The sequence below is a fragment of the Argiope bruennichi genome, chromosome 4 (assembly GCF_947563725.1).
Source record: "Argiope bruennichi chromosome 4, qqArgBrue1.1, whole genome shotgun sequence".
Lineage (NCBI taxonomy): Eukaryota > Metazoa > Arthropoda > Arachnida > Araneae > Araneidae > Argiope > Argiope bruennichi.
In genome coordinates, this window is record NC_079154.1 from 135,468,037 (window position 1) to 135,494,780 (window position 26,744).

The 26,744-nt window shown below is 29.3% G+C and overlaps 1 protein-coding gene across 1 annotated transcript in view; it reads left to right on the forward strand.

Annotated features, from left to right (window-relative positions):
• Window positions 1-501: 501 nt before the first annotated feature.
• Window positions 502-26,744, forward strand: part of LOC129965620 (sodium/mannose cotransporter SLC5A10-like) — a 42,069-nt gene continuing 15,826 nt past the window's right edge. The window contains exons 1-8 of the mRNA XM_056079672.1: window positions 502-639; window positions 14,363-14,434; window positions 17,940-18,044; window positions 18,510-18,569; window positions 18,664-18,768; window positions 21,828-21,933; window positions 22,998-23,078; window positions 25,352-25,572. Of these exons, the coding sequence (XP_055935647.1) occupies window positions 547-639; window positions 14,363-14,434; window positions 17,940-18,044; window positions 18,510-18,569; window positions 18,664-18,768; window positions 21,828-21,933; window positions 22,998-23,078; window positions 25,352-25,572 (843 nt within the window). The 5' untranslated portion in view covers window positions 502-546. The remainder of the gene's footprint in view (window positions 640-14,362; window positions 14,435-17,939; window positions 18,045-18,509; window positions 18,570-18,663; window positions 18,769-21,827; window positions 21,934-22,997; window positions 23,079-25,351; window positions 25,573-26,744) is intronic.

Here is a 26,744-nt window from a genome sequence, read left to right on the forward strand (position 1 = left end):
TCAGCACTAAATTTAAGCATTAAACCTATTTTCGGAACCAATATTAAAATTCGGTTCTCTTCCCAAGGCTGGAAATAATTAAATTTAGAAAATTGTTGTATAATAAAATAATTGTTTGAAAAAATGCATTTATGTTTGCTTTTACAAAATATCTTAAAAGAATTGTAGCGTTTTAAATTGCTAAAATATTCTAATTGTACTAAAATTCATTATATTCTAATAATTTTATTAAGTCACCATTTCACAATTATATTATTACTTTGAAATTTTCGAAGAAGGAATGAAAAAATTTAGAAATGCCATAAGAACACGATTTTCTGTTTGTAATTGCACGGCTTCAACGAAACGAATCTCCATGCGTTGGGAAAAGCTCAGGTGAAACCGAAGTTTCTCACCAATCACTGCTGATTGGCGGGATGGTTTCGTGATGTCATCGGCGAGGGAAGTTCGGCTTTCACCTGAAATGTCGCCACGCTGTTGTAGAAACAGTAAAAGCGGCAAACTTGTGAGGAACATTGGCAAAAAATACCGATCCCTATGTAAACAATGGCGGACAAACTGGGCAATACGGAATTATTTTGGGAAGATGCTGTGGTTATCGCTATTTATTTTGCTATAGTTTTAGCCATTGGAGCATGGGTAAGAAAAAAAGCGTTTTTCGGATTTTATAGCACATTTTTATCGACGTTATTTTATTGCGAATCCAAATGAAACGAACTAAGAGAAATATTTATCTAATTTCTTTAGAATAACACTTTTAACAGAAAAAAAAATGATTCGTTTTAGTGACTGCATTTATATTATTAGCAATCCAGAGTCTGCATAAATTATACTTCATCATTCCGATGCAATTTCCCTTTAGATCATTCTTTTTGAAAGAAAAACTCAATAAGACGCTAATTGAGTTTAGAATGGAATCGATGCAGTTTTATTCCAATTATTGCATTTAATTGGCGCAAAATTATTTTTGCGTTTTTAAAATCAAGGAGTTCTTAAATTTTGTAAAAGAAATCTATCTAAATTGAAAGGCTAATCTCTGAATTGAATTCATTTTTTAACATATTTATGTTCATCAATATAAGTTTTGTACGTTCTTTTAATTCGTTTCATTCAAATACAAAATAAAATTTTTATTGTGCAATGTATGACGCGTGTCGAACTATGCATCTAGTTGGCACCAAATCTTTCCTAGTAAATTTAGCTATATAGTTTCTTTTAATTAAGAAATTTCATTTTTGTGTCTTAATTTCTACATATTTAAAACTTTTTTTTATAAAATTTCAATCATTTATACTTCCTTTCCTTGCAAAATCCATTTCTCCGCTTTTCCTTCCTGTATTAGCTCTAATTTTACAGCATATTTTCTAAAATTTTATGAAAATCTTTTTGAATGTATCAACTAAAATGATGGTCATCAGGTTTTCTACTTCGCTTCATTGCTGAACCTTTACTGAATATTGAGTCATCTCAAATTACTTATTACATGCAAATCATTTTATACAGATGAAATGATTGTAAAATGCAAACTTCTGCAACTATTGATGACCGTTAATGTTACTAGATTTTATTAATTTTCTTATAAATATCTAAATTAATAAGCATTGATAGATGTGAATCATATGTCCTATGCGAAGTTTTGTGTTTTTTTTTTTTTAAATCACGGACTGACTCGTGAGTGTATTATTTATACTTAAGAAAATGATTATTTTAAAAAGTGCGTCAATGTTTTATTTCTCTAAGTTTTGAAATACTCCTTCGAGTGGTCCAAATAACGTTCCAAAACTAAAGGGTTTGAGCTAGATCTCCTGGGTGTTGAATGAAAGAATGAATTTAAGAAAAAAATATTCATTCAACAGAAAAATAGCGCACACTCATTTCATAATAATTTTAATTCTTCTATAGTTACATAGTTCAGAAATTTTCCATGATTTATATTCATACATATATACGTATTTTTAAATTTAAAAAGTGTGATCATTTAATTAGGAAATGTTCCGCTAAATATCACATTTAGATGAAAATCAGATAAAAAAACTTCATTTTTTTAAAACATTTCATCATTGAAAATGTTATGTACTATCGGTGTATTACTTAAACCACTTTTTTTTATATTTCAGCAATTTTTTTTTTATAATTTGGGAAAATATTCCAGGTATTTCATTCAAAAGAAGTAGTTAAACATTTATTCCAGATAATTCGAATATCAATAAACGATAAAACATCTAGGTTGGAATTATCGCTAAATAAAAGAGCCTTCAGATTTAGTATCTGTAGAATGGCAAATTTTTGGTAAAGGTAAATTTGAAGTTCGCTGCAAAAATCAAAAATTGATTTCAGTTTCGTAATAATTCGAAAAATATCAGTCGGTTTCTTTTTACACAAAATTTGAAATGTAATGAATATTTTAAAAAATATTATACTTTCATTCTTTTTAGAAAAATGTTACGTCTCTTAAAGGATTCAGCATTTTTCTTTTCATTTGTTTTAATATAAATATCAGTTTAAGAATTTTGGCATATTATTTCGAACTGAATAGAAATGCAATTCCGATTACTAAAAAATTATGAATTGATTTTGGAAATTCTCTAAGTTTACCAAATCGTATGTATCAATCACATTTTGGGAAACACCCTCTTAATTGCAATAATTTTCGAAGAATTACAAATTTAATAAATTTCAAAGAATTAGATTTAATAAATTTCAAAATGTTGTACTGACCAAGATATTAAAAACCATGGCTTCTAAAAATATAGTCTCCCAAAACAATTCCAACGTGAAAAGATGTTTTCACACAAAAATACATTTCCAAGCACAAATACGATGCAGTGAAATTTGTTTCCTCTTGCATTTCTATGCGCAAATTTGCCTTAACATTTCAGGAGACACTTTATCAGAGAAATCATTCACTCACCCTTATTTAAAATAGTTTTCTACTCATATCAAAAATACTTGAGTCTTTTCTGTGAATCTTTAAAAGCGATTGTTAAAATGATTCAATTTTAACGTTATTTAAAAAAAATTACATACCAACGTACATTGATTTCAGAGAAAAATTAATAAAAGCTTTCCAGTTGTTCGGAAAACAAATTTATACCCTAAGAAAAAATTACTTCCGTTCAGTTCGTTGAGAGTATGTACTTTGAATAAAAACTTCCGCATTTCTTTCATTTCATTTCGGAAAAATATCTAAACTACTTTTCCTGAAATATAATATTTTTTTTTTCATTTTCATGTATTAGAAACGTTAATTCAACATTTAGTCACTGATTTACCAAACTAGGATACATAGAAGGATATTTATATTTCTGCCCGAGCTTTGATGCGACTTTTAAGACAGCATTTAAATAAGATATGAAAGATGTTTGTATGTAACAAATGCTAATAATTTATTACATGCACATTCATTAAATTATTAACTAAGTATGCAAAAACAGCTTAACATAGTGGTCAAAGATACTGCATTTTCCTGAAGCTATTTCATTTGAATTATAATTTATGTTAGTTCTTCTCAATGAATTCCTTTTTGTATAAAGAAAACCTTGATAAAGCTTTAAAATGCTGAATACGTTAGGTGAAAAATTATTATGGCAGGAGTAGTTATTTACATCTAAGTTATAGAGTAAAATTTATAAATTCATAATCTAAGATTCTGTATTTTAATATTCTTTTTGCAATATGTTACTTGTGCTGCGATGGCCTAGTGATTAGGTTTTAGTTTCGAGATCGGAGTTTTTCAAGTTTGAAAACCGATTTCAATGAAGAACCGCCGTATAAATGGGTCTAGTGAGCGCTAAATCCATTGGGGCCAAATTATTAAATTTTAATAACTGGAATGGAATAAAATAAAATCTTATAAAAGTAGGAGGAAATATCTTTTTTATATTCTCAAATGTTTGAAACATTTTACAGGTTTATATATACAGTGGCTCCCAAAATTGAGTATACACTATACTCTTTCTTCTTTAATTTTATTCTTTTTGATCTTAACATTCCTATTTATGGCTAATATTTATAAGAACGACAAAATATACATTAATAAAAGTATTAGGCTAAAAAACAAAACGGAGGAATCAATAATATTTTTATGACAGCAATTTTTATGTCAAACTTACAAATTCCAAAGTCACAAAATTGAGTATACACCTTATAAAATATGCGACTTGACTACTATTATTAATTTTCAAATGAATAAGTAAAATAGTTTTGTTACTTTAATTCGCAATCATATATTTCCAAGCGAAAGCAAACGTTTTGGTTATCATAATGAGCTCCAGAAATGAGACAAATGTTGAAATTCGAAAACTTGTTATTCGATTGTCTGAAGATGGTAAATATCTTTGAGAAATTGCAAAGGAAAATTCAATCAGGGTTCAAATTCAATGCTTTCAAAAAATTATCCAGAAGTATAAAATGTAAGGACAAATTGCTAATAAACCTGGAAGAGGAAGAAAGGAAATCCTCAGTGTCATGACCAAGAGAAGAGTTATTCGAGAGGAAGCAAACAGTCCTAAGGTGAGTGCTACGAAAATTGCCACATCTATTTCAAGAACAATTAGAAAGTGTATTTCTGTAGAAACAATTCGAAGAGTAATCTGAAAAGCAAACTATAATGGTCGCGTAGCCAGAACAAAACCATTCATTTCCAAAATAAATCGAGAGAAAAGAATTTTATTTGCTAAAAGTCATATTTCAAAACCTCCGGACTTCTGGAATCAAGTAATATTCAGTGACGAAGTAAGTTCAATGTTTTTGGTAGTGATGGTCGATGTTATGTTTGGAGAAAGCCCAATTCTGAACTTCTTCCTAAAAACACTAATGCTTCTGTCAAGCATGGAGGTGGTTCACCTCTTGTATGGGGCTGTGTGTCTGCAAAAGGAGTGGGAAATTTAGATTTCATTGATGGAATCATGGACAAAATCAAATATTTGTATATATTGAAGAACAATTTAAAACAAAGTGCCCAGAATTTGGGTTTAGGGTCAAATTTTCTGTTTCAACAAGATAATGACCCGAAGCATACAGCTAAAATAGTTAAGTTATGATGGTTGTATAATTGTAAATTGCAATTGCACACCCCTCCTCAATCTCCAGATTTCTATGCGATTGAAAATTTGTGGGCACAATTAGGAAAATCAGTTCAAAAACACAATATTAGGGGCAAGGAACACTTAAAAAGAGTATTACAAGAAGAATGGTCGAAAATATCCGACGAAACAACTCAAATTCTCATCAACTCAATGCCACACCGTTTACAAGCTGTTCTAAATGCAAAAGGATATGCAACAAAATATTAATTTATCTTTTTCTCTTTTTGTTGACAGATTTTGCTAGATGTATACTCAATTTTGTGACTTTGGAATTTGTAACTTTGACATAAAAATTACTGTAATAAAAATATTATGGATTCCTCCGTTTTGTTTTTTAGCCTAATATTTTTGTTAATATATATTTTGTCGTTCTTATAAATATTAGCCATAAATAGGAATGTTAAGATAAAAAAGAATAAAATTAAAGAAGAAAGAGTATAGTGTATACTCAATTTTGGGAGCCACTGTAGTTGGAAAACAGAAGAAGAAGAAAAAAAAGAGTAAAATTTTTTCCCTAAGAAATCGCAGTACAACACGATCTGTCTAATAATTTGTCATTACAAAACAATTTGGGTTCGCTGTCAGCTGTCATTTCTCAAACCTTCAATTCAAGGGTGAGAAAACAAAGAATTTTCTAGCGTTTTCGGAGATCGTGAAATTCAGATTATTTCTGTGTTTATAGAATTCTTTCGCACTAGTCGACTCAGTAAGGTCGAAACCATTCATTTTAATATACGTGGAAATTCAAAATTTATTTTAACAAATTGCAAAAAAAAAAAAAAAAAAAAAAAAAATCTTTTTTTTTTTTCTTAAATAATACAATAGTTTTTTAAAGCTTATCTCCTTTCTTGTTAAAATTTATATTTGTGAATGATTTTTATAAAATTAGCAACAAAACAGCTGAATATTTTTTTAAATTATAATCAAAGGTTGCTTGATTTACAAATTTGATTTTTTGCTATTGTTGAAATTTTATTTTATGCTGAGTAGTATTGTTTAACATAGTTAGTATCTAGAACAATATTTAGAAAAAGTTTTCATTCTTTTATTCAAAACTTTTCATTCTAAAACAAAAACGCAGCCACTTTTTAAAATTTAATTTGAAAAACTAATTTAGCTTAAAAATTTTATAGCAAAATACTAGAGACTCTTTATTCACTTCAGAATTAAATACTTTTATTCATTTTGATGTATTTTGCGTTTACAGAAATGGAAATTTGCGACCCATTTTACACTCATTTCTTAACGTTAGAGTTGCGAGATTTTATACTTTTGCGTATTCTCTCTCTAACACAATATAAAGTTCTAATATATGCAGGACAATTATTACTGAATCGATTAATTTTATTGAAGCTTGATTCTCTTCTAGTGGTTTTGCCTGTTATTTGAAATATCAGAATTCAAACATATTCAAAATAATTTTAAATTATCGACATTAAAAATGATTAAAATAAAAATATTGTTAATATTACTAATAAAAGTTTGTTTTTAAAAATTACTTTTTTGTTTTCTTTTTTAAAATTTTAAATATATTTGAATATTTAAATAATCATATCATGCTATCATCTTTTGTATGTTTGATGAGGTTTTTGTTTTATTTCATATTTCTATTTGAGAATTCAAACCTTAAGATTGAAACTAGAAGAGGGAATAAAAATTAAAGAATTTAATTCATCTCGTTCTGTTATTTTATATTCAATGTTTAATCAGGGATATATATTCTTAAAAGGCATGATATGTGCAATATCGAAAATTGCTGAGGTACCGAGATGGAAATATTTTCGTGTCTGTTTATTAATAAAAAAAATATTTTGGAATTAAATGTTCATAGAACTTTTATTAACGCCCTTTGTTATGTATCTATATAATTTTATATGTATATAAAATCTGAAATATTAAAAACAAAGAAACACATATAACGTACAATCACATAACTGTTTTCCTGTTTTAAAGAAAACGCCTAAGTAATATTTATAGAATCGCAAGGAATAAAAAATATGAGTAATAATATTTATTAAGATTACATAAATAATTTTAATTATATAAATAACAAATATTTAAATTTTGAATTACATTTCATTTGATAATTCATGTTAAATGAATTGAAATTATTTTTTTCTTATCAGAGGAAAAATTAATATACATAAAAAATGCTATGAAAGTCACTTGTCTTATCCTTGCTCTAAATATCTTGCATTACTTTTTTAATTATTTTTATTGTGATCCAGATGCATTTATCTAGGGTAAGTTTTTATTATCGTGATCGTTTTATTATCTCTTTGTTTTGGAAGAATAGCGAGTATATTTTATCTGAATAGCGTTTCTGCCGAAATTGCACTTTTATTGAGTGATAGTAGCTCATTAGGCACATTTATCGAAGGCCATTGCATATTTATTTGCATACATTAAGGTACGAAGCATTAGATTTATTTTCATTTTGATTTCAGCTCTAGACTTGGCTTATGAAATTAGGGACATAATGAAATGCGCAAGACATCAGCATTGAACAATGACTAACAAATTATACTATTTATTATTTTTACTGAAAGTACTGATTAAATGTGGAAGAAAAGAAAAATTCTTTTGTTGACAATTAAAATGAGATAAATTCTCATCCCCAAGCTGGTAGAAGTCGTTTGCGAACTTGTGGCTAAATCTCAGTTTTAGGATCGATGTTTAATGAGAGGATAAAAGAAATGACGAGTAATTTTGAATGGCATTTTTGCCGAACATTGTCCTTCGGGCCAAATGTCTACCCATTTTTGTGGTGAGGAATTTTAAAGAGGGGGTGTCAGCTTAAGTGTCAACCTCATCATCTGATTGTGGTTCAAAATTACGAGGTCATCCCAAAATAGCCCTAATGTTGCATTAAACGGGCCGTTAATATAACTGAACTTGAATGGCATTTTTATAATTCAAGTCATTAAGAAGATGCGAAGAAAAAACAAATTTGAGAGTGACTCGGTTTCGAACTCAATATTGAAATAGCGGACTGCCTGATAGACTCGGCTCTGTAATTTATTAGCGTGAATCTGTTTTTATTCACCAGTGAAGAATAATTTATTCTGAATTTTGTTATTATTTTCTTCTTTAAATAAGATTATTTAAAAGACGATAAATTCTCCAAAAATAAAGAATCGTATCATGTTTCAAATCGATTTCAACTATTCTTTTTATTTTTAACTAAGAACAGAAACGTTCCAAGCAAGTATTATACCCAGGTAAGCTTTTCGAGCATAGGAATTGAGGATCTGGAGCAGCTTTATTATTTTTCATTGCATAAATATAATTTTTATTGTATTACTATAATATAATTAATTATCATTTATTTAATTTTGCGTCAAATAAATCCTTGAAGTAACAAATAGCATTCCGTTTCGAGCTTCCAATAATAAGGGGAGAAACAGCGAAGCACGTATGCCTATCTTCGTAAAGATAAAGCTTCCAATCAATATTGGAGTCCACGGTAGCCTTGCTGCAAAGTCTAGTTTACTAGACTGGAAAGTTCGAAACAATCAAAATACCTAATTTTGTAAGAAGTTGTCATAAAGAGTTGAACTCAAAATTTGTCTAAATATGGTTTCGAGCGCACGTTTTAACAACAAGACTTCGCTTGAGCATTAACCATATTTGCGTTTCTTTTAAGAAGAAAAATGATTTTTTCCCTTTAAATCGTGTCTTTAATTTAAGATATAGAATGAGATACTATTTCTTCTATTTCAAGCAAAACGCAAAAAACTTATATATGTAATTTTGAAAAAGAAAAATCGAGAAAAAAAAGCAGAGTAAAAGAATAACTGCGTTCGTTCTTTGTGAATATCATATCCAAGTTGATATTCTTGATTTATGGTTGTGAAAATCGCATTCTTAAATGCATCCCTTTTTCAGTAATGCATCTCGATATATTCTTCCGATCTTGTCACAGGATGGCTAAATCTGGCCTTTATGCCTAGATACCAATCTTTCAATAAAAACGGTTTAAAGGAGAACAGAAACATCTTATAAAATCTTAATTATTTTGTTTAAAATATTAATTATTATGTTTAGATTTGAAAATCTCTGTCTCCCTTCATATTAAACTTTTATTTAATTCTAATCTTTATTCTTTTTAATCAATACTCTGCATTGTTAAAATTCGTAATAGTACTTCGCACATAGTCGAAGGCAGCCTAAAATTTGCAGAATTTCTGAACATAGAAACTTCGAAACATTTATCATAAATCTAAAAGAAGCTATTTTTGAAAACTCATATTTTCAGATTGCATAACCACTGTAAAATAGCGTGACTTAGCATTATACTTGTTGAAATGCAATTCGTATTTTTAGTTTTCTTTCTGAAAAAGAAATAAAATTTTGACTTTGAAATTTTTTGAAGTTGCATGAAACATATCATTACAGGTGAATACGATTAGCAATAACTTTTCTCGTTCTTTATTCGTTTATTTACTCATATTGTATTATTATCTGCCTCGATATTACTGACATATTTTAACAATTCTCGTTTTTTTTCAGATATGTCAAAATTTTATAAAAACTAACTATTAAACTAATTAAAACTAAGGAAAAAAATGAGCTTTTAAAACTTTTTTTCGCTATTTTAAAAGTTATTCTGTAAACGAACAAGAATCGTACGACATTTGAATGGTTCCTGTATTATTACGCTTAGGAAATAATTTTTTTCTTGTTTCAGAAATAATGCCAAACATTTTTTCCTTTTATATCTACACGTAACACCGGATTTTTTTATGGAATTTCTACTGTTGTTATGCTAACTGTTCAAATATAAGTTCAGCTCTGCTTGTATCGATTTTCACTATGTTTCACTAAAATTATTGAAATAAATCGAATGGGAAAATATACTTATTAAATGATTAATTCCGTTTGGTAAACATTTTTAATTAAAAAGTTTATATATTTAAATATAAACGAAACATTTTGAATTTCAGATGATATTTTCACCCATATTTATTGGTTCACTGTAAACTTTACTTTAGGATCACTGTAATTATTAATTATTTTAAAATATCTTTTTAAGCAAAAACTTGAATAATCAAATTAAATTTTTCACATCTAATAAATTCAAATGATAAATTATGAATTTTATAGTTCTTAAAAAAACGCTTACATTTAATATAGAAAACGATCTTATCTAGCACATGTGTTTAAAATACATAATACGCATATTTAAAAAAAAAAAAAAAAAAAAAAAAAAAAAGCCCCTTACTAATAGAGCTCCCTGCCTCCTCGCGTAAGAGCATTATTCACGATTAAAATGCTGTTGCCGTCAAAATCATCACTGCATACCAGAGATAAGACGTTTCAATTGCAGATATTATTTTATAATTTTTTTAATCATTTTTATGTGTAATTCGCTGCAGAAAATTTGTTCCTTCTCTCCAAATAAGGAATTTAATAATAATCAGAAAATAGCATTTAATTCTTATTATATGAATTAAAGCTCTTTAAATTTTAATTTCTAATGTTATCAAAATTGTGTATAGAATAGTATGAAATTTATTATGAAATATTAATAGTTTGAAAAAATACATTCAAAATATTTATAGTAGCAATCAGCGGCCTCTGCGTTTTTTTTGCCATTAAAATACAATTTAAGCAATTTCCCTTTTGTTTTGTATTTTTAAGAAAAATATAAAGGCAGTTCTGCTTCAAATGAATTAAAATTTCATGTCTTTCTGACAAATTTCGGTTTTGCGTGTTACCATATAAATCAAAATAATTGCAATGGAAAAAAAGTTACTATATTACTGGAATTACCATAAAGAATCTTGAAAATTAAATAGCTGACAAAAAAAATGTATGTCAAATTACAACAAATCATATTGAGCCATTGCTCCAAAACTTTGTGTCTACTAAATAATCCCCAATTAGTTTGTCTCTAAATATGCTTGCTCTTTGACCAGAGAATCGCAAATCCTCGTACTGGCGGTGGCTCCCACAAAAGATTTAGTTACTTAAGTAAAATGTTATCTCGCACCTTCTGTAAAGCCCAATATGCTTCAAAAAAGTTGAACAACAATATATAATTAAATATATATCAGGCAGCAATAACATAAATAGAAAGCAAAAAAAGTCTTCTTAGAGTAATAATTCTAATGATCGGTTTGTTAACAAACCATTTCCGAAAGAAAAAAAAAATTGCACGTCATTTTCCAAGCAAATTTGCTGGCAATTTATTGAATTCATAGTTTGTGCGTGCCTTCTTCTATCTCCTGGATTATTTCTATTGCATTGCCATTTCAACTCAATTAAAAGCAATTGCATAACAGCATTTTTTCTTGTTGATCTGTAAAATTCTAATCTCAGAGATGGCAAACAAAGATATTTTATGTAGAAGGAAAGAGTTGAAATACAGAGTCGTTAAATGTCGTTTACAGCTTTGGGGATAAGTTAAGAGTATAGAAAATGTTTTTAGCAATAGAACATAGGGTGCAAAGTCAAAGGACAATCGTTGCAGCGAGCGTTTTGCCAGTTAATTAATTAGAATAAACTATACACCTGACAGAATGTAAAACAGATTTAATGGAATATAAATCTCAACAGAAAGACACCTTGGATAGTTCACTAACAGAGTATCATGTATTACTTTAAATGGAACGTCCATTCATACAATAGTTGCCATGATACCCATTTGGGAATTTTGAAATTTTACGTGCAAATCCGGCGCCAAAAATATATTTGGTACGCCAAACACTTTAATTTCATTCCATGTATATATCAGTTAATATTGTGTGTAGTAGAAAGTGTGCATTCTTTGCTTTTGTTTCGTTCTAACAAACGGGCAAATTCGAAATTCGTCTGTAAATAGGTGGGGACATAATATCATATTTGATGCATTATATTTTTGTTTGTTTTTATATTTTAATGAAATATCGTAGGTAAATGTGTAATTCAGAGATAATTATAACGAACTATTACTTACTCTGTTTTTTATTGGAATAAATTTATTAATCATTTTATAATGATACATTTTTTCAAAAATATCAAATATTTTTTTAAGCTAAACATAATTGAATATAATGTTATTGTTCTGCAACCTTTTGTGCCTATGCATATCTTATCTGGCTAAAAATTAAAAAAAATGGCAGCCAATGGATTAAGCATTTGCTTTAAGTTCTTCAGAGGTTTGTTACTGCAACCCGCTTACTGCAATTTATTGTTACGGCAGCCTGCTTACAACTTCGTCATGTTGCATATGCTTTGTAACCGTTTTGTGCTTTTGTGGATTTGTACTCCAATAAATCTTTGTTGCACACTTTATCTAGTAAATCCTTTTCATCTACTCTCAATTCCTCAGCATTCCAGTGTCGATTGTTGCCCTTTGATTTCTATTGTGAAAATGGCCTGCCTCTGTATACCGGACCGACATTTAAAGTTTGTAAATGATCTTTTGCGATACCCAACATCATTCACAGACACATTATGTTGATATTATTTTTGTTTTACTGAATGAGAATTAAAAAGTAGCTCTACCTCTACCTTCTTCCTCTCTAAATACGAATGTCGCCCCCTTACCTAGTCGTAATAGGAGTGGCGAGGAATAAGTGTATTTCCAATTTCTTGAATAAGTGACAGGCATTAAAAGAACGATCTATTTCATAATACGAACGGATGCTAAGCTTTTCATTAGTTATTACAATAAAACCTAGTACCTTATTTTTAATATTGCATATATATAAAGTATATTTTTCATTAATATGTACTGGATGCAGTCCCAAAGTAAGGATAACTGGATGCATGTAAAGAAAAGAAAAGTGATTATTTCAGTTCAAATTTGAAATCAATTTTATTAAAGTATTCACTTCCTAGTAAATATTCTTTACAATAGCTTATTATCCATAGTGGCAAAACGGGAGGATGTATCTGAAACATAGAGGCCTTTCTTGTTTTTCTCTATATTGCCCACAACTAAATGATCTGCTTAAAACTTTTCTGTGTTAACACACTGGTCGTCATGAAGGTGAAAGGGGAGTATTTCAGTATTCATCTGGTTATTTCAGTAGCGCCGTGGAAGTAATTATGAAGAATATTTTTGAAAGGCGCACAATATATCTTCATTTGTATTGAAATCATTCCATTAGTACCGTGATAGCCATTAGTGATCACATATTTAAAAAAAACCTTAAATTTTATAAAAAATTCATCAAAATGGGAAATTATTCATTTTGCTTATACTATATATGCTCACAGAATAAGCGTAGTTATTTTTCAATCAGTTTATTTAAAATTCTGTTGGCAATCAATGATTTAATCTTCTTAACTATTAATCTGGCCGATTATGGTGATGAAAATTCTATAAAAAATGTGTATGTGTTTTTGGCCTGATTTTTTTTTTTGTTTTGTTTCATAAGAGGGTCGTAAAATGCAAAGCAAGTTATCACTAAGGATGCCCTCGTTTTAAATCATGAGTTCCTCGTTAGAAAAAGAAACCGATCCACAATCGGGCCATTAGCATAAAATTTGCATGGTCGGGTCGGGCCAGGTAAGTATTGACAGTATTGAAAATTAATCTTGGGTATCATTCGAATTAGTGTTTGTATATTTAAACTTTTTTTAGCCCTTTAATTGATAAAATCGTGAAAAGTTGCACTCAAAAATGGTTTCAGGTGTACCAGTTACGTAAGTATGATAAGTATAATATACTTACATGTTCTCTGAAGTTTTTGTAATTAATTAATGCGTAGAAATTTACGTTAATTAAATATTATTCAGACAACCGGTCCGAGGGCATGTTCACAATACCCATGTAAATAATTTAAAATTGTAAATCCTCCATAAAAATCAATGAAAACATGTTGCTTCTGAGCAACGGGCCAAATAAAAGGATAATTTGTGGAGATATTCCTATTAATTTCAAGGACAAAAATTATTCCTCTTGTGATAGTTCTTTAACCAATTGCGGTGGTAAGAAGTTCACAGGTGCGCCTGCCAAACAGTTCACTGTAATTCACATCAAGGCCGCGCAAAAGTATCCAATACCTTATAGAAATCGGAAAAAGATTCCTATCTTCTAAATGAAGTTAGACTGTGCTCCTGTGAACTGTGCTCCGGCAAACAATTTTGTTCGGGAGCGAACATCATTTTTACTTCTGTGACAATTGCTTGCTGATGCTTGCAAGACGGCGTTGGCAATTTGTGTCAAAATTATCCACCTCGAATGGTTAAAGATTAGATTCTTAAATTTATGCTAATTCTTTACTGTGCATTATTTATAAAGCACTGCCACTTTTGTTCATGTGGTTTCTGTTTCTTTGCAGTCGTCATGGCGAAGTAAAAGTGACAGCATCAGTGGTTACTTTCTAGCCAGTCGTAGCATGCATTGGATACCCGTATGTATATCTTGAAATGACTTGTTTATTTTTTCATCTTTATAATATACTATTTCTTTCTTTTTTTTTCTAAAAATGAAAGAAAATTTACTTCTCCAACATCTTGAAACATTCTAACAATTCTGATGAAAATTTGTATATAAATATATTATTCTTTTTGAAACAACCTTTACAGCACACTATTTCATATGTAATTTGCAGAAAGTGAAAACATTCGTTCCACAATATTTTTAAGGAAACAATTTATTACATTTATTTTGATTAATATTTAATGAAACTCTAATCCAAGGTTTAGTAAAAGCAAAATATTCGATTGAATAAAAAAAAAAAGAATACTTCCATTAAATAGTATAACATAAATTTCAAACTCTCAACATAATTCTTATCTTTGCTTTCTTATTGTAAAATGATAGGTAAGTGCGCTGAAATGCATTTTGAAATTTTCATTCTAGTTTATATGTATGAATTGCTTTAGATTTCAGACATTTCCTCAGATATGAGTATGAAAGGTATGATCAGCAATATTAACCGAAGGAAATATGCTTTTGACTGTGTTCTTAACCAAAAATATTTTCAAAATCTAGAGTATGCGTAATGCAGTCGAGACAGCTTTTCACGTGCGTTTTCTTCCATTTTCCTCTAACTGAAATACAAATATGAGCCAGATTCTCTTGTAAGTCTTCTAGGAGGAAACTAATCAATTCCCTTATATGTGAACAAAACTAAATCTAGAACTAACTATTTATGAATGAAATTTAGTGCATATTTTGCGCCGAAGTCGTAAATTTTTATCGAATTTTATATGAAAACCATTATATGAAACTGTATCCGTTCTTCCATGTATATATAAATATACTAATTTCCAAACGCATAAAACTGCCTGAATGTTATTCGCGTACTGATTTCTCATACGTTTTATAGATGTATAGCAAATTTTGCGCAGAACTCTCATCAGTTTGAATGTCTGTCAGTCTATTAATGTTGCAAGTTAGATGCATAAAGTTTATTATGCCGTCTTTACAACAGTATTATACATTGAGGAAAAATTTTAAACCAAATGGTCGAGGGGAAGATTAATCTGTTTGAATACACCAGGCTTCACTATTCACTACAAAAACACTCTATTGTGAAAGTCTACAGAAAAAAATATTAAACGGAAAATCTGCAATCTGTTTATGTAAGAAAAGCCTGTTCTCAAGCAATGTGTCAAATTTACTTCAGGTTTGATGTAGAATAGCTAAAAATATAAATATCAATATTTTTTCTTATTGTTTTGACAGCAAGTAAAGTCACCTTCAACACTTTGACAGTGAACTCAGTATTGTTCTCTATAAATAATTCAATGCATTTGAGAAGAATTTCTTTTTCTTTTATTTATAATTTTAAACCAAATGGTCGAGGGGAAGATTAATCTGTTTGAATACACCAGGCTTCACTATTCACTACAAAAACACTCTATTGTGAAAGTCTACAGAAAAAAATATTAAACGGAAAATCTGCAATCTGTTTATGTAAGAAAAGCCTGTTCTCAAGCAATGTGTCAAATTTACTTCAGGTTTGATGTAGAATAGCTAAAAATATAAATATCAATATTTTTTCTTATTGTTTTGACAGCAAGTAAAGTCACCTTCAACACTTTGACAGTGAACTCAGTATTGTTCTCTATAAATAATTCAATGCATTTGAGAAGAATTTCTTTTTCTTTTATTTATAAATTTGAGAAACATTTTTAATGCAAATGACGAATTCTTAAAATATATTCTGCCATATGAATCTACACACACTACTTATTCCAAGATCTACTCTATTATAGCTATCAATTGCATACAACAAGTATTGGAACTCTTTTATTCTATATTTCATTCTGTTTCTTAATCACGGGCCATGGGATCTATAGTTGTTTCTGTTTTTCATAATTCCACTTTTTTAGCATGTAACTCGGTCTGTTTTTTTAAAAACTTTTTCTGTATAAAATTGAACGACACTATTGCATAAATTCATCGTTTGAGAATTAATTTTCCAATAATTGTGCGCCGAAACAAAATGCATTTATAAATATTACCTCTAAACAGAAAGTATAATTAATTCGAAATATCTATTTTTTATTCGATAATGAAATAACTGATGAAATCAGTAAAAGCATAGAATGCATTTGAGTGACATTCATCAACCCTTTGCCCTATGAATTTAGTTTACATCATAATTGTATGGCACATCTCATCCGAGTCGCTGATTGATATTTTGGTCCAAAAAAGGAGTCTAACAGTAATCTGATATATTTAAACATGTCTTGTGAAATTTTTTATATTAATTATATTATTTTTTATATTATAATATCTTTTATTTAAGTACTGATTTAAAAATTAAATATTTTGTAATTCAATGCACGTTTGAGACATGCAACTTTAATTGATGAGTTAACTATTTAGAATACCGATCTATAAAATATCACAAAGCGAAATTAGTTAAAGTGGAATAATATAAAAAATTATAAATTTTCAATTTATTAAATTTCTAACTTTAAAATGTACAACATTTAACCACTTGCGGTGGCAATAAATTCACAGGTGTGCATGCTAAAAGAGTTCACTGTAGCGAGCAGCAATGTCGCACAAAGTATCCGATACATTATGGATATAGGAAAATATATATATCTTCTAAATGAAGTAAGAATGTGCTCTGGAAAACAAACTCAGTCGATGGGTCAAGATCATTTATATTTCTGTGACAATTGCCTGCTGGCGTGTGTTGGCGATTCTATCACAAAAGCATTTCAATGCGCGTAGCACGTCTTTCCAGTACAAGTGCTCAAATATTCCATTAACTAGTATCATTGATTCGTTAAGTGTTCTGTGCAAAAAAGACACAATAAAAGAAAAATATTAGTATTTTCAAATGTTTAGTAAATAAAAATATAGAAAAAAATTTCTAAACGATGAAAATAACTTTTATTTTATTTTCTGTTTATCATTAGCTGGTTAATAAAATAACTAACTTTAGTCAATCAATTTCAAAAGACAGTAATTTCTGCTAACCGATATATCATATGTGTGGTCCATTTAAACTTGATCAAATGAGTGGGGTAGTTTAGAATATATATATATATATATATATATAATTATAGTTCAAACTTAGGCAAAAAGCGGGTACATTATATCATGTTGTTTTGCTTTGAAAACATGTGAAAATATGCTACTCTGAAAAAACTCCATTTAAAAATTGAAAAATAATTCTCTATTATATTTCGTAGAAATAAAAAAAGTCATTGTTCTGAATCGGAGACAAACTTATTTAGAATAGAAATTGAAATCGGAAATTTCTGCTTTCAATTTTTTTAACTAACATTTCTTTGAATAAATATAAAATAATTTATATAAAATATCTACTCTTGTTTCCTTTCATGAATAATTAATTAAGAAGAAAACTATTGTACAATAGCGACGAGTGTTAAATAATTAAATCTTTTCTGCCATTTATTTAGATTCCGAATATTTTTCTGTTACAGGTTGGTGCATCTCTTTTTGCAAGCAATATCGGAAGTGGGCATTTCATAGGTTTGACAGGATCGGGGGCCAGTTCAGGAATTGGAATTGCTGGATTTGAGCTAAACGTACGTATGCTCTGCAAATACCGTTTTCCACAACATATTAATGTTACGAAAAATAATTTTTTCGCAGTATATTTCAGAGTTTTCAGCGCATTTCAAGGTTGCTTGCATTTATATAATTATGATATTAAATTTAACTAATTCACTTTAGAACCTCTTTTAATATTTTATCTCAAAATATTATAGCTGATATTTTTAAAAAGCCTGCACAAAATTCACGATGAATGCAATGGGAAAATAATAATAGAAAGAATATACTATCTATAAAATGTGCTTTGTTCAATTTTTTTCAGTGGAAGATGATTTATTTAATAGGGAAAAAAAATTGGAGAATTTTCATCCGATTTATTTAACTGAAATGACAAGCCATGCAATCTAAATTTAAAAGTTTTCGAACCGACTTCATTCATAACATGTGAAATGATTTCTCAATTGATAAATATGTATAAATATTTTTTCTTTTTTAAGGCTATGTACGTGGTTTTAATTCTCGGTTGGTTTTTTGTTCCCGTATACATGGCTTCTGGAGTAAGTATCTTATGTTAGCTTAATGCAAACAAGAATTTGAATTGAAAGCTGAATTTTTTTAACCATAATGATTATAAAAATTATTTTTCTTTAGGTTTACACAATGCCTGAATATTTAAGGAAACGATTTGGAGGCCAACGAATTCGAATTTACCTATCAGTGTTGGCCCTGCTACTGTATGTGTTCACTAAAATCTCGGTGAGTTTAAAAAAATTATTTCGCAGATATGTTTTAAATAGAAAAAAATGATGCCCCAGGAAAACTTTTTATAAAATTGATTCAAACTTGACCTGTTCCTTATTTTTCACAACTTTCAACCGATTAATACAATTTATATACGTCAAAGGAATCTGCCTTTCATGTGTTATAACTTCGCATAATGGTATTCTGTTAAACATATCTTTAAAAATTTGTTTAATTTTTAATTAATTGATTTTAATCAGTTTAATTAACTCATTTTTAAAATATTTTTTTCTTTCCTTTAATCTTGAAAGGAATGGTTTGTCGTTTTCGAAAATTTGTCACTTTTAGACGATTTATCAATGTCTGTTTTGTTAGACTAAAATGGTAAGTAGCTAAATTTACTTAATTAGAAAGGATATTTGCATACATACATTCCAGACAAAAAATAACTAGAATTAAAATGTCATAAAATTTTTACCCGTAATTATTGATTAAAGGTGGCCCATACATATGTAGATAACTACGGACTTTCAAAAGTTTGCTGATTTATCTGTAACGATATTATGGAGGAAATGGGCTTTTTTCTGAATTTCGAACCAAATATACGAGAAAAAAAATTTCTCAGGTGGGCCATGCATTTATCGAGATATAAATATAGAATTTTATTAAAATTAGCTTTCTTCTATTTTGATAAATATTGACTCATATTTCCTCTGTCATATATTTAACTCCTTCACATACAATGACGAATCTGATTCGAACTACTGAATTGTTAATTTTTAATCAGCAACTAAGCGAAAGTGTTGAGCGATTTAATAATATGCAAATTATAATGCAAATGCATTAATATGCAAAAATCAATTAAAAATGCTTCAGCATCTCAAATGCCCGCGCAATATTATATGGATTGAGATAATTATAATCGCCCCAAATAAGATGTCTTGTCTCATTAAAAAGTTAAATAAATTCCTAAATAAAGAGGTTAACTAAGAATTCTGAGTGAGATCTGATTCTCTTCAATCGAGTTCATGTTAACAAATTAAATTTTTTTTAGAAACCGAAAAAATCTAAACAGAGCAGTAAAGTTAAACACAAAGCATACAGTTGAGTATTGTCATCGATCTTTTTCGAAAGACAGGTTTTTTTGACAGAATATTTTTTTTCTCAAATTGCAAAATGGAAGCATTTTCCCCCCTATTTTATAAGCTGGAGATATGAAATCATCAGGTCGAAAACATTTGAATTGGAGCATATTGGTAATTTCTAAAAAACCGCATCTTGTTTCTCAAGTATAAAAACAAACTCGTTCTAAATTCTTGTTTATTTTGTTATCTGCCTTTACTGACATAAACGTCTGACACACGTGACAGGTGAGATTTTCGGTCTGCGGCATCTTTGAGTAAGAGAGTGATTTTTTTTCAAGAAATTTCTCTCAAGATTATTGTTTTTTGAGCATCGACAAAAACTATCGAAAAAAGTTATTTACGAATTGATACTACTTCATATGTATTATTTCTGTTATTGACTTTTGTTTTTTTTAATTGGTGCAAAACATATAGCAATGAATAATATAATCAATGCATGGAATATTTTTACAAAGTTTTGGCATATTCATTTTCATTTCACGTTAGACTCGCTGCTCAAAATTCAAGTTGCAAGATTTTTTTAAATCATAGATGTTGGGAGGGATCAACAATATAGCGATAAAGGATTCCAGTAAGCGGCAAGTCTGTCTTTATTTAATCGCATTGATTAAGTCTTCTAATTGGTTACGCGTTCATATCAACGACAGCATTCGTCTCCATAAATTGAACGCAGAATTGAATCAGCTCACCTTGATTATTTATGTTTTGACTTTTACATATATGGAATATGAAGCAAGTATTGCAATTATCAAAAAATTAAAACTCCATATTTTGATAAATCGCCACTTTTCAGATCTTCCTCAGTTAAAAATACATAGTTTTGAAATAACGCCCCTTTCTGGAGCTATCTGTGAGCCTCATAATTCGAAAACGTTTAAGACATTTGCTTGATTATCTTAGCTTCCTAAAATTCTGATGTGAAGTATACTTTAAGAGACAGTCATTATGATAAACATGAAATGTATAAAAATGAAAGATTAATTGATATGAATACAGCAAAATAAATCATTACACATTAAATGAACAACTGCTGAGTTCTTACGAAAATACTATATATCCATTGTTATAAAATTATATATGGCATTAATAATTCCTAATTGACATCATTAAATTTATAAAATATCATTGTGTCACTTGGAATGATATCATAAAAATAATAACAATAATAATAATACTCGACTAGTGAGGATTTCATGAAATTGCATTTATGATAAATTCTATAAATTAACATTCGATAAATTCTATTAATTATTATTTTATATATAAAGTAAATTAGCAAATTGTGATGAAGTTATGCCAAGTAGCGCTGAATGCCTCTGTTGTTTTTCAAAAGCGTAAACAATCCAGTAATTCTTAGTAATCCAGAAAACAAACAGCGTTTGTAAAATCATTTAAAAAATAGGTTATGCGTTTTTTCCTTGGTCCCTATTTCATTAGGATCACCGTTTCTTTTCACGGTTTTTTTCTTCTATTATTACCAGTTAAGTTTATTCTCCTCTAACTTACAGAAACATAAATATCTGAAATACTATATATATCGACTTTGTTTAACAAATTCTACTAGCAGCAAATAAACAATTATGTTAATAAGAGCTAATGAATGTAAGGATAGGAAATATTTTTCTATAAATAAGTTTCTGAAAAATCCATATAATTCTCGTTTGCAATATTCTCCTCCCCCCCCATGTCATTAAAATAATAAGAAACTATTAGCAGACCTCTATAAGCTAGTGTGGCATTAACATAGTTAAATAAAATATGTTTCATGTGACAACATTGTTTTCTTCTGATAAACCGGTCTTTTCCCAGTTTGGTGAATATTTTTCTCTCTCTCCAGTGCAGTTAATATTGTATATCGAAGGGCTAAATAGCTGAAATCCCGGCACATCTTCAACTTCCATCCTATTAATTATCGAACTACTTTCATAGGCTGATTTATACGCTGGAGCAATATTTATCAATCAATCCATCAAGCTGGACTTATATGGATCTGTCCTCGCACTTCTCGCCATCGCTGCGATATTTACAATAGCAGGTTGGTAGGATTTCCTCTCTGAACAATTTTATGTTTTTTCAAGCTCCTGATAATGATATCCAATTACTTGGTTTTTCGATGCCCCTTGCAACATAAACAGGTTGCTTCAAGTTCTGTATTCTGCAACTCTTTTAAAGAAAACATACGACGACATTTTTCAGACATTGCTTTGCTAGGATTTATTATTACATAAATAGATAATTATTTTTTGATCAGAGCTTATATTATGCGTTGGCTTAAATAAAAGTTTTAATAATAGTATACAAGTACGTGTTATTCAATTTCGTTTGAAATGAGGAGAAAACTGCTTTCATGTTACTTCATAAAAAAATTATTTTACTTGAAAGACTGTGATAAAGTATTTAGTTAATTTTGAGTATTTTTTTTCTTTTAATTGAAAAAAGTGAGTCAAAATAGTAAAAGTTAAGCGTTTTTCAATTTTTCATTAGTGCTGTAGCATTCTTTTATTTTTTAACAAGGCGGATAATGGCAATAGTAATAATATAGGATGTAGAAAGCAGCTTAGTATACTGAAAATATTGTGGGAAAAAAAAGATGCCGAACGAGTTTCACTAACTGATTTAATAGTCCCCTGCTTTGTGACTGCAGCAGTTTACCAGAATAATATTTAAAAAATGCTAATGATTAAAATCATTCCTGGGGAATAATTTCTTTTACCCATTAGAAGTATGCGCAGAAAAATTACTTTGTTATAATACTACAATGCATAATCTTTGTTATAAAATAAACTTTTTTATATTTATTTGTTTTTAAACACACGTTCTCTCTCAATGGATGAGCAAAATCTAGACAGTCTGTTTGTTTAGAAATTGAAATTTATAGAGAAGTTAGTTGAATCATTTCGTGCTCAAACTATGAACTAGAATGTAAGGTGGCAATTTACTTTTTAATTCCTTTGCGCAGGAAACACGTAAAACAATGTGCGATCAACTTCATATGACATGCGCAATGACGTTTGTTTGATTGTGGCATCGAGTAAACTACTTCTTAATTTGGATGTCAGGCTGAAGATTTATTTTAAAGATTTTTTACTCCTCTGTTAGGTGGCCTCAGTGCAGTTATATGGACCGATTTTGCTCAAACCATCCTCATGCTTTTTGGTGCTCTGGTGTTAGCAGTTAAAAGTAAGAATACTTCTCTCTTTAATCTCTAAAATATTTGAAATCATATATCAAGTATATTGTTTATCTAATATTTGGAGTTTTGTAGAAATCGTGAAATTCTATATCAGACATATACAGATGTAACATATTTTATTTTTTGATATGTGTATGTGCGTGTGTGTGTTCATGAGATTTTTCCATCCTTAATCAGAAACTTCTCTCACTTTCATAAACAAACTTTTCATCAATTCATTTTCAATCGGTTGCTTTCTTTTACAGCTTTTAATATTTCTAAACTAAGCAAGGTTCATAGAATCACTCTCCAAATTTTAAATTTGATAGAAATTGATTAGAACAGAAAGAAGGAAAAAAAAATCAAAATGTTACTCAGTCAGTAATTTTGCTTGCTAATTCAAAAATAATTATGTAGTTGATTATTTGTAACCATGACTCTTAATTATTCCTCCAGCCTTTCTCACTTCAAATGCCGATATTGCAGAACCAGTCATTTCTTTTTATTTCTTTCCATTATATTATGACAAAGTCTGAAGAGAAATTAAATATTTGTTGTGGTTTGACTTTACACATTTAAAACACGTTACTGTCCCATCACCAAGTTCAAAACATATTCGCCTATCGTTAAGATGGTTGCCAGACATCATATCTAACAAATATCATATTTAATTAAAAAAATAATCCACAAAATGCAATATTTTTATTATAATTTTAACATAAGATACACGAGCATATGGTTTTGTAAAGAATTATTGCGAATCATTTTTTACTTCATTTTATTGAAGTTCAACTCCATTTTATTGGAGTTGAATTTCATTACAATAGAAATTATATTGCAATTGTGCTCTAAAACCTTCGAAAAATTAATTATATTTATATCATTAAAATGAATTAAAATTAATATCATTGAAAAGCTAATTTTTTAAAATTTTAAGTCTGTGTTAAATCAAATTCTGTATAATAATAAGTTCCAAAGTTATTGCGAAAAAAAATTCAGATTTAGGAAAATTTTTAATTAAAGTTTGGAAAAGAAGGAATCATCTGGCAATTTTCAAGTTTCTGTTCCTAGCGTCAAGGAATATTTCCCGTTTGTCAGTGAATGAGTGATATTTGGTCTTTATATATTCATACAAATGTGTAGAACATATTAAAAATAATCGAAGTTAAAAATCACTTTTCAGCTCCTAACTTCTAACCAACAGCTATCAAAGAATTTTAGTACAAAATTTACTCGTTGTGATGATGAACTCATTTCTCGAATTCAGTTTTTGATCCTCAATCGTAAAAACCTTATGACGGAATTAAAAGTTTAACCACTTCCCACATCATTTCCATTCTCCCAAAGAAGGAGGATCCGTCTATGAATTCAACCGAAATTTTCACACTGCCTGCAACATATATTAGCCTATTCAAAATCCAATCAATGTGACTTTTGTTATCTCTCTCCGTTTGACTCTCCGTGTACAAAGAATGCCTACCTTGGAAAACTAAATTAAATTTTATTCCAAAAGTTTCTTTTTTTCGGCCATGCGTCAACAAAATTATGTTATTTATACGCATAAAGTTTTTGACGAAGGGTAGTTTTGTGTTCATGATCGTTGAATGATCGATGAAGAACCATTTATATGCATTATCATGGCTATTATTTCAAATAATTTTTTTAAAAAAACTAGGAAATTAAAAGAAAAAAATAAAGTTTTCTTGCATAAGTAATTTTCAAGTTTAGGATGTTTAAAAATCCTCTTTTCTGATCAATCATTTTCTTCTTTATCGTCAAGTAACCTCAAAATTACAAAACCAATATTCAGTGATAGCTATCATCATAAACAATAATTTCATACTATAATGTCTTGATAGAGGCTGATGATAAGACGGAGAGAATGGTTTTCCAGAACGTGATGTGACAGATTCATCGTTTTCTTGAAACATTTTATCTTCCTCGAATACTCTTGTTTTCGATATGTAGTCGCCCTTAAAAATTCTCTCACAAAAATTGCTATGCCACTCCTATTTTAATGCATATTCTGTGCTTAATTACACTCGCTATTTTGGAAAATCTATAAAGCTTAAATTCGTAAACAGATTTATTTTCAAATGATAAAATGAAATGTCTGATTATTAATGATGATATTCTGATTATTAATGTTTTCGGATGTCTAATGTTTGAAAACCACATCTAATATAAATTTATTTTAAATGATATATTACGGATACATTATACGGATATATTATAAATGATGTGTTAATCAAAGCAGCGTGATTCTCATTTGCGTTCTCAGGCATATCCAAGGCGGGCGGCTACTCTCACCTGATGGAAAGTTTCGGGGAGATCGCTGTGAATGAGAGTTATGTGGGCTACGGGGCGGATAACGAGTCCTGCAGCGCCGTTCCCGGCAACTACATGCACCTCCTCCGTTCCCCCTCTGACCCTGAACTGCCGGCGACCGGGATGATTGTCGGATTGACCATCAATGCCATCTGGTACTGGTGCTCCGATCAGGTGAAAAGCCTTCTTTTTAAAATTTTCTTGAATCTCTTCAAGAGAAAACTCTCAGAAAAACGAAAAAATGGCATTTTTTTTTCTTGCATTTGTTAAACTGCAATGGATTCCAAACAACAATAGCCTTACAAATTTTATACCTTATCTTATTTTTTTCTCGTCAGCTGAATAATATGCATCCGGAGATTTTCATTCATCATCCATCACGGAATAATAGACTTACGAGGCTTCCTCATATCACCAGCAACGGATAATAGACAAATCACCGTGTGCACTTACGGATGCAACGGAATATTGGGAATGACGAACTACTTTTATGTCGCTTAGTCTTTGCTGTTGGGAATTTTTCTCTGTTAATATTGCCCATTTATTAGCTGCCTATCTGATTTTTTTTAATAATAGTAAACATTTGTCACATGAATTAACCTAAATTTCAACATTTTCTCTTACCCCTAAATCAAAGAGTTCGTGCTTTCAGGAAGGCTCCGTACCCAGTATTAAAGATTAAAAATCTACTTCTGTGTCTTTTTATTATAAACTCTTTTACTTATCCTCCCATGTTTTCTGCTCTATGGATGAAAGTTCACAAGCCTTTTTTTTTTTCTCTATCTTCCATTGTGTACTGGAGTTTCGAATTTTTGTAGAGTAATGGGTTTCCCTTGATAATATAATATTTAAATGATTTTAGAGCTCATAATTATAGATGAATACGTGATTTTAATGACAAATTGATTTCACAGAGATCACGTCACTCAAAATTTCTAGTCATATATTATGAAAGATATGAAAGATTTAAAAAGAAAAATAATCTATACTTATAATAAAGCTCAATGTGTGTGTGTGTGTGTGTGTGTGTGTGTGTGTGTGTGTGTGTGTTGGCGCTCTACAGGTCAGGTCATTTGACATACAGCTATCAAATTTAGTACATGTATACCTTAGAGGTCGGGAATGTGCACCTGGGGTCCCTTTTTTTGAAATTTTAATTAGAATTTTAATTATTAGTTAAAAACTAACTTTCCCGCCAAAAAAATCTTCCATTTTCCCCACCGCCAACTTTTCCGCCAAAAAAATCTTCCATTTTCCCCACCGCCAACTTTCAGTTATTTTTTTCTCCCAACAGAATTGAGGCTAGGGTTAACATTTTTCGGCGGATTATTTCAAACGATTCTGTT